We start from the raw sequence: 9649 nt of genomic DNA, 5'->3' as shown, positions 1-9649 counted from the left end.
TAAATATTGGAATGGATGTGTGTGTATTGTCTTTATTTTAAAGGAAAATATTTGGACTGATTGAGAGTAAAATGTGAGTAGTATATTTCTTGAAGCAGGAATAAAGCTGATATATTGTATATATGTGTATATATACTCACCATTTCACCTCACGGAAAGACCTCAAGAGACCCTTTAAAAGGGGAACCATCAGCTTAAGTTTATAATTTAAAGTCCTTAATAGGAGGCGCTGTTGAAGGGTCTATTCCACCCGCAGGAGAATCTGGAGGTTGTCAAGATTTTACAACTCGAAATCCTATTTTTTAACTGAAAATAATTGTATTGTTTAATTATAACAACCAAAAATGGAATGCATGCTAATGGAAAACAAAACGAAAATAATCACCCTTTCCCAAAAAACAAACAAAAACAAAACAAACAAACAAACAAACAAAAAACCCACAAAAAACCAAAAACCACCCTGAAAGGGAAATAAAGTAAAAGTTTTTTGTTTTTTTTTTTTTAATGTCACTTTCTATGTGTTTTCCAGAATTCCTTGCCTCGCTGTTAACGGGTAATTCTGGGTTTTACTTGCTGGGGAGTGGAAGGGAGAGAAGTGGGCATTTAATGGTTTAGAAGATAACGAAGTAATTATTTAAAGGCTCCAGCAGAAATCAGGGGAAAGGCAAATATACACTACAAAATATTTCATCCATTTGGTCTTAAAGATTGCTAAACAGGGAAAAAATAGGGATGGGTTGTAGTGGCGAGAAGGCAGGGATGAAGAAAAAGATGGCTCCGCCCACGCTTCCGCCCCCACCCTCTTGCCGCAATGCAGGTGGGAACCATAATTGGGTATCTGAGCTCACAGTGACGTGGCCCTTACGAGACCTAGAGCTGACGCGTGGATCCGTGTCTCCTCCTAGTTGCAGTCTGGTAGTCGTTTGTGGCTGTGCGCTGTCTCGCTATTGCTTTGAAGGCAGGCGAACCTGTAGCCCAGGGAAGAAGGAGGAAGTCGTAGAAGCTGACCCCGATCCGCGGCAGGTTAGTGGGCGCTGACTGGATGGCAGAGGGTTAAAACCAGAGCGGGTTCAAGACTGGATTCTCTCTACCCCTTACCCAGTACCCATTTATATGGTTCAAAAAATGGAGGGCTTGGTGGGAGGAGATCCAGAGGGGCCAAGGGTTGGGAATGGGTATCAGTTAGGATGTCCTAGGAGTGGAGATGTTCTGGGCGATCCGTCATCTGGAAGGGAAGGGTCCGAGAAGGGGACAGCGAGGAGACAGCCTGATTCTTCCAGGACGACGGGAGAGGGTCGCAACCGTTGACCCTGGAGATGGCGGACTCCGCCGAGGGTCTAGGCCTCGGTTCTGGAATCTTTTCTCCACCGTCCGTCCATTTTGGAGCCGGAAATGGTGGGCTGCGGCAAACTGTGGCAGGGGTGGCGGGGGCGGGAGGGGAGCGGGGCGGAGATGATGGTTGCTGCAGAGGACAAGAACAGAGATTAGGTGCGGGAAACACTTTCTTCTGCGGAGGACGCATGGAGCGGAAGCTTTTTGACTGAGATACAGCGGGGAGCAAGAAACTCTTTCTGACCGCTGCAGGTCAGTGTGAGCGTAGGCGCCGCTTGCAGACCTGGGGGTAAGCAAGACAAAGCGCTGAGACTTCAGCGGGTCCAGGTTTGCAATGCCCACACTTCGCCCTTCGTCCATTTTGGTGCATAAAATGGTGCAGTAAAAGGAGGGTGAATTCCAGAAAGTCTAGTGGGTCTCAACCGCAGTGAATTTTTTTTATAAATAAACCACGTCACCATCCAGCAAGGTGTTTTGACTCCCCCGTCCAGCAACTTGACCATTTGCATTCGAGAAATGGTAATTAGGTGACGGGAAGGATGAGACGGGGTTAAGGGGCTAAAGAAGAGGTAAAACTGGTTTGGATATAATCATCTTTGATTACAATGCCTATTTCTGGAGAGCGGGGTTAGTACATCAAAGGGCAGGAAATGAAGCCGTGATACAGGAGGGAGGAGAAAGAGAAGGTGGCAAAATTTGATTAACGGAGGCCTGAATCAACAACGAACCTGGTGCTTGCCCCTGATACTGGTCTTTTAATCAAATGATCAGTCCTGGTTATTGTCGCATTTCTGTCTGCAGGTCTTTAGGTCGTTTGGTGCAGCAGATTTCAAAGCTAAGAGAGGAAGACTGCTTCCGATCCCTGCAGGTAGGGGGCTGCTTGGGAACCTCTGGTGTAGGGTTATAAGGGGTTAAGACGGAATCTGGAGGACTAACTGCCCTTCCTGCCCGAGTTAAGTGCAGGAGGTTCGAGGAGTGGCCTAAGAAAAAAATTTGCGGGGAAAATGGTGGACTTTGGAGGAAGGCTGGGTGTGGGGCGTCCCCTAGAGGGCGCAAGAAGTCGCTCAAATGGGAAAACCTTTTCTGATAGAGCTCTGAATCCTGTTGTTACAAAGCATTCCACCCTTCTTCTTGCTTTTTATCTCCTAGGAAGCATAAGCAGGAAAAAAATCTCAAAATGGAAAATATCCCCCAGGAAACCAAAGGAGACGAGCAGGCTCTGGTGCAGAATGAAAACGAAGCCCACCCTTTGGGAGGTGGTGAAGACCAGGAGCCTGGAGGAAATATTAGAGCGGGCTGGGCCCCACCTGCCCATGATGTTAGAGAGGATATGCCCAATAGGCTTGTTAATAACCTTGACATGATAGATGGAGATGCAGATGATATGGAACGGTTCATGGAGGAGATGAGAGAGCTAAGGAGGAAAATTAGGGAGCTTCAGTTGAGGTACAGTTTGCGTATTCTTATAGGTGATCCCCCTCACCATGACCATCATGATGAGTTTTGCCTTATGCCTTGAATGCTGAGGTTAATAATAATAAACCCCCTGCTTCCCAAAGTTGCATTTTCTTGATGTACCTTTTGCTGTGAACATGTGGTATTCTGTCATTTTTCTGATTGAAAATTTCATTTTGACTTTGGAAGTTTTTTTGTCAGCAGGGGAGTTTCATCAACTTGCATGGAAAGATGTTTATTACATACTGTGAAGGTAATAAAGCAGTTTAAAAAGCAGTCTATAAATATACTATCTCATTTAAAAGCATGCCTATTATATATATGTATCAGAATGTTTTTTTCTTCTTTTCTTCAAGTTTTCTAGATTGCCTGTTTTTTTCTCATTTTTCCAAAATGAGTACATATGTATTATATGTGTCAGAAAAGAAGTAAGAGGACAAAAACTTGCCAGTTGGCTTATAAAGGGAATGGAGAAAATAAATACTTGAGACATAATTTAAAGACACATAAATATTATATTACCTCTTAAAATAAGATCTCTTATTTAGAAGCACAAACCTCATCATTGTTACAGATACATTTCTTTACAGTCAGCCTATTAATCTATAAATGAAGATAACAGATGTACCCTTCAGGTGCTCTTCATATTTAGAGAAGGGCCCATGAAGTAAGTCTACCATCAAGTCTAATTGAATGCCAAGTGGGTGACACCTTTAAAAAAAAAGATTTTATTCTTTTATTTGAGAAAGCATGTGCACAAGTGTGGGAGGCAGAGGGACAAGCAGACTCCTCGCTGAGTGGAGAGCCAAATACAGGGCTCCATCCCAGGACCTCCAGATCATGACCTGAGCTGAAGTCAGATGCCTAATTGACTGAGCTACCCAGACACCCCTAGGTAACACCTTTCTATACCTATGCCACTGGTCCCCACCACTGCTGATGTGCTGGAGTCTCAAAAGTGATAAAGACCTACTGATTTCTTTTGAACATTCAGTGGTCTGAATTCCCATTTTGCCCTTTCAGAAATGTGGAGAATGCCCTTTCCTTCTTTGCAGTTATACTTAATCCAGGTGGGTACTTCCCTAGTGCTGCTTAGGAACCCAAATAGCCCTTTATGGTTTTTCTCAGACTTTCTTCCTTATCCCTTCCCCTAGATAAATCTGAGTGACACTCATTATAATGTGTTCAAAATTGGACCAACCTTTCCATCCTCTGATGAAAATGGCTGATTTCCTTGACTCTCCATTTTCTGTGCAGACACTGCTACAGGTTTCATTCTGCACATACATAGGTGTGGGGTGGCTTTATGTCCATAACATCCTAACCCTAAAATCTCCAGTAGTCTACTCATACTAACCTACATCCATCCAAAGGAGTTTTCCTCTTTGCTTTGATTTCTGCTGTGCTCAATAAACCTAAAATCACAGAGCATTGGGAAACTGGCTGAGACTGGAGACCTAGTAGGTGGACCCTTGTTTTAGAGTATTTTCTATCACCCAGTAATCAGTGGTCCCTAAGTAGACTGTGCCTTTCATGGTAAATATATTGCCCAATTTGTCCTGGTACCCTTGGTTTATAGCATAGAGACTGGTAAGTTGCAGGGTACAACAGTTAAGGATAGCTGAGTCAAGAGTCCTGCAATCCAGGCTCAGGTTTGCCTCTGATCATTTATGGGCAAGTAATTTTTTTTCCCTACAGATTGTAGCTTGCAATTGAAAAAGGAACACAACAGAGAAAGCATTATACAACAATTTCAACACATGGACCTACTGTAATGTTACATAAGTCAGTCTTTATCAACATGTGCTGTAAAGACCAACTGCATCATAATCACCTGAAGAACTGGCTAAAAATTCAGACAACTAGGTTTAACTCCACACCCACTAAATCCTGCAAGTTCATCAGACATCTCTGGACTTAGATAAAGTGAAGACCCCCAGCTTTAGTTCAGGTTTGGGCACTCCCCTCCTCATGTATATATGAAAGTTCTTTTTAAGTGCCTTTGCCGCTTCCTGACGGCGCATGGGAGAGGAATGAGGCACAAACGAGTCAGCCGCAAGAGAGAGGAAGCAGGGGTTGACAGTAGAAAAGGCTGTCACTCTGAACAACTCCTCAGTCCCGTATTTATTAGGAATTAGACAGTAATCAACAAAGGAGCCAAAGAAGGCTATACATAATCATATGCTTTGTAGATAAACAAGAATGAATAGGAGTTATGCATTGATTATAAGTCTTATAGACATGCAAGGAAAAAAGCAGGATATGTCTGGTCAAGCAATATAAAATTCATAGCTGAGCAAGCACATTCAAAGGGATCTTCAGATTAGCCACAGGTGATCTCTAGAGTAGGGGAGATAACAAAAGAAGTGAAGCAAGCAGCATTCCTCCCTGAGTCAGCCAGGTATCCCCAGCTGCTCGGCTTTAAGGAAGTATATCATCCTCTCCCCCAGAGGCCTGTTGCCAGTACATGTTTTTCTTAAGGCTATATCTAAGCATGCTTGGTAACTAGGGTAATTTCTCATGGGTTATATTTTAAATAATACATTGTTCTGAGAAATACTTTCAACCTTAATTAACCCATATATGTCAGGCTTTATTTTTCCACTAGACTGTGCCCTTTTTTTTTTTAATTTTTAATTTTTTATTTTTTATAAACATATATTTTTATCCCCAGGGGTACAGGTCTGTGAATCACCAGGTTTACACACTTCACAGCACTCACCAAAGCACATACCCTCCCCAATGTCCATAATCCCACCCCCTTCTCCCAAACCCCCTCCCCCCAGCAAACCTCAGTTTGTTTTGTGAGATTAAGAGTCACTTATGGTTTGTCTCCCTCCCAATCCCATCTTGTTTCATTTATTCTTCTCCTAACCACTTAAGCCCCCATGTTGCATCACCACTTCCTTATATCAGGGAGATCATATGATAGTTGTCTTTCTCTGCTTGCCTTATTTCACTAAGCATGATACGCTCTAGTTCCATCCATGTTGTCGCAAATGGCAAGATTTCATTTCTTTTGATGGCTGCATAGTATTCCATTTTTTAAAGAGATAACTGTCTTTCTCAACTTTGGCAGCAGGTTTGAATTACCTGAGATTTTGAAGTGGAACTCGGGATCCACTCCCAATCAGTTGAATCAGACTCATTGGAAATGAGACCAAGGGATCATTACATTGTAAAAACTCACAGTGATTCTGATGTACATGTAGAATTTAGAACAACTGAGTATAATTTGTGACCTAAGTATCTCTGGTTTATTTTCTCTGCACTACCCCTGATTGACTATGTGACCCTTAGCAATTCATTTAACTTATCTAGCATATAGATCTCGTGAAATACATATCAAAGAGGAAGAATTATACCCCAAAATCAATACATGAGATCCTTTTAAAATAGTATATGTGAGGGCACATGGGTGTCTGTTGGTTAAGCCTCTGCCTTCGTTCGGCTCAGGTCATGATCTCAGGGTGCTGGAATGGAGCCCTGCATCAAGTTCTGCATCAGGATCCCTGCTCAGCAGGGACTGTTTCTCCTTCTGCTCCTCCCTCTATGTGCATCTCTCTCTCTCTCTCAGATAAATAAATAAAATCTTTAAAAAATAATATATGTGAGTGTTCCTTCAAGTTTGTTAGTGTATCAAATGCTTCAGGATCACATGTGGAGCTTGTTTAAAATACAGAATCCTGGCCTGTTACCCAAGGCTACTCTTTATTAATGGTGCCTAGGTAACTGCAATGTTAACAAACTCCCGGGAGATTCTGTTGCACACTAGAGTTTGAGAATTTCCTGTGCATACGTTTGTATCTCAACTATAGTAAGGGCAAACCAAAAAAATATACTAAAATAGAATATAAGTTAGTCTATATTCAAGGAAAAGAGAATAGAGGAGAAGGCCTATCTGAGCATTAGAAAAATAAAAGATGAAACCATAAAGGGAAAAATTGATATTTACTATGTAAAAAATATTAAACCTTATGCAAAATATAGCACTACTGTAAATAAAAGTTAAAGAGGAGGGTTCACATGTCTTAAGATGATTTCTTCAACTGAAGACTATGTAATGCTTTTCTCTCATTCCAATGTAGGATATAAACAATAAAATTGTTACAGAACCTGGTCTGGGTCCTGATGGAAGAACCAAGTGGCACTCGGAAACTTTGGAGGATCACAGGTTTATTTAACACCTGCGGGCTCAGAGGAGAATGATCTCCAAAGGTCTGAGCCCCGAGCACAGACGAAGAGGATAATTTATATGCTTCTCTTTTCCAATACTTGGTACTTCTGGCACGCACAGGAAGCAGGGCAGAAAGAAGAACCTGGAAGAGCCCGGGGGCAGGAGCTAGGACTCTTTTGCTGACTCAGTTGGCCATCGTAGAACATAGATTTTTCCCTTATCAAAATGAATAAAAATTTCCTCTTGCCAATTTAAAACCTTGGTTATGAGAGTCCATCCTAGCCATTTTTAATTGATCCCATTACTAGGGAGTGTTTATCTGCTTGTTTCAGGGGAAAGGTGGAAAGTTGAAAATAAGCATAAATATTCATTTGTATTGGTTTCCTGTAGCTGCTGCAAACGAACAAACAAAACTACCATAATACAAATTTATTCTCTCACAGGTCTGGAGACCAGAAGTCAGAAATTACTGTGTGGGAAGGGCAATGCTCCCACCGGAAGCTCTTCAGAAGAGTCCATTCATTGCAGTGCAACTGTTATCAAAGCTACAATAAGCAAAATAGTGTAGTATTGACATAATGACAGACATAGAGGACAATGAGATCAAATACACATTTCAAAAATAAACCCACACATGCATAGTCAAAAGATTGTCAACAGGGGCACCTGGGTGGCTCAGTGGGTTGAGCCTCTGCCTTGGGCTCGGGTCATGGTCTCAGGGTCCTGGGATCGAGCCCTGCATGGGGCTCTCTGCTCGGCGGGGAGCCTGCTTCCCCCTCTCTCTCTGCCTGCCTCTCTGCCTACTTGTGATCTCTCTGTCAAATGAATAAATAAAATCTTTAAAAAAAAAAAAAAGATTGTCAACAAGGGTCCCAAGAACATTCAATGGGGAAAGGATATACTTTTCAACAAGTGGTGGTGGGAACACTACATATTCCTATACAAAAGAATAAGGCTGGACCCTTAACTTCACCATATACAAATATTATCTCAAAATGAGTGAAAAACTTAAACCTAGGAGCTAAAACCTTAACTCTTAGATGAAAGCATGGTAAAAGCTTCATGATCATGGATTTCTCCCTTTTGAAAGGAGAATATATATTTCATGTCTATCCACCATCATATCTGGAAGCACTTAAATTCTTTAGTTTCACAGGCTCACAGCTAAAGAGGATTTTTGCCTCAGGATGAATCATATTTCTATTCTCACCGAGACTTAATTTAGATAGATGAGACTTTGGAGTTGATGCTGGAATAGGTTAAGATTTGGGGGGCTGTTGGAATGGGATAAATGTATTTTATATTTTGTATATGAGAAGGATGAGTATTGGGGGGCCAGAGGGTGGATTGTTAGGTACTGAATTGTGTCCCCTCCAAATTCATAGGTTGAGTCTTTAACCCCCAATGTGACTGTATGTGGAGATAGGGTCCTTAAGGAGTTATATAAGGTTAAATAAAGTCTTAAGTGTGGGCCCCCAATCAAATAAGTATTCTCCTGAGAAAAGGAAGAGACACCAAGAGGGTTTGCTCAAAAGAAAAGGGCCATATGAAGATGTAGCAAGAAGGTAGCCATCTGCAAACCAAGAAAAGAGGCCTCAAGAGAAACCAAACCTGCTGACAACTTGATCTTGGAATTTTAACCTCCAGAACTATGAGAAATTAATTTCTGTTAAGTCACCCAATCTGTGGAGTTTCGTACAGCAGAATCAGAAGACCAAGACAGTATATAACACAAATTGGTGACCAGAGACTGGGTAGATACAGTAAAGGAGGGAAACTACTTAGTGAGTAAGAAGATTTTACTTTGGGGTGATAGAAATGTTTTGGAACTAATTAGAAGTGGTGGCTACACAACACTGTGAATGCACTAAATACTACTAAATTGTTCACTTTGAAATGGTTCATGTTTTTAATTTTTATTGTAGAAAAATATACATAATGCCATATCTATATTTTAATCATTGTTAAGTGTACAATTTAGTAGCATTAAGTACATTCACATTGTTGTGGAATAATCACTGCTATTCATTTCCAGCAATTTTTTCATCATTTCAAACTGAAACTCTATACCCATTAAACAAAAACTTCTCATTCTCCATCTCCCACTGCCCTGGTAACCATTATTCTACTTTATGTCTGTATAAATTTGACTCTTGTAGGACTCTTACGTAAGTGGAATAATGCAGAATTTGTCTTTTTGTGTCTGGCTTATTTAACTTAACATAATACTTTCAAGGTTCACCTGTATTATAGTGTGTAACAGAATTTTATTCCTTCTTAAGGCTGAACCATATTTTATTGAATGTATATATTGCATATTATTTGTCCATTTATTTCCCAAGCAACACTTGGGTTGCTTTTTCCTTATGACTATTGTGACTAATGTTGCTATGAGCATGGGAGTGCAAATATCTATTTAAGCCTCTGCTCTCAATTATTTTGGGTATATATCCAGAAGTGAATTGCTGGAACATATGATAATGATATGTTTTGTTTTGTTTTGTTTTGTTTTGAGTAAACAGCATGTTGGTGCAGCTGCACCAGTTTACATTCCCACCAGCAGAGTACAAGTGTTCCAATTTTCCCCATGTCCTCACTAACACATTGTTTTCTGAGTTTTTTTTTTTTATAATAGCCATCTTAATAGGTGTGAAGTCATATCTCACAGTTGTTTGGATTAACATT

At 41.0% G+C, this 9649-nt stretch overlaps 1 protein-coding gene across 3 annotated transcripts; it reads left to right on the top strand.

The window, feature by feature from the left end:
* The first annotated feature begins 822 nt into the window (after positions 1-822).
* Positions 823-3063, top strand: BEX5 (brain expressed X-linked 5). 3 transcript variants are annotated; one of them, XM_004777117.3, is made up of 3 exons: positions 823-1023; positions 2134-2200; positions 2482-3063. In XM_004777117.3, exon 3 carries the CDS (start codon positions 2510-2512, stop codon positions 2849-2851), a length of 342 nt encoding a protein of 113 aa, XP_004777174.1. In that variant the 5' UTR covers positions 823-1023; positions 2134-2200; positions 2482-2509; the 3' UTR covers positions 2852-3063. The 3 variants fall into 3 exon arrangements, with proteins under 3 accessions (XP_004777174.1, XP_004777175.1, XP_012903658.1); XM_004777118.3 differs by lacking the exon at positions 823-1023 and adding an exon at positions 1448-1584; XM_013048204.2 differs by lacking the exon at positions 823-1023 and adding an exon at positions 1597-1621.
* The last annotated feature ends 6586 nt before the right edge of the window (positions 3064-9649 follow it).

The sequence above is a fragment of the Mustela putorius genome, unplaced genomic scaffold, assembly GCF_011764305.1.
Source record: "Mustela putorius furo isolate JIRA1106 unplaced genomic scaffold, ASM1176430v1.1 tig00000842_pilon_pilon_pilon, whole genome shotgun sequence".
In the NCBI taxonomy this organism is placed as follows: Eukaryota; Metazoa; Chordata; class Mammalia; order Carnivora; family Mustelidae; genus Mustela; species Mustela putorius.
This window is presented reverse-complemented; position numbering and strand designations above follow the sequence as displayed.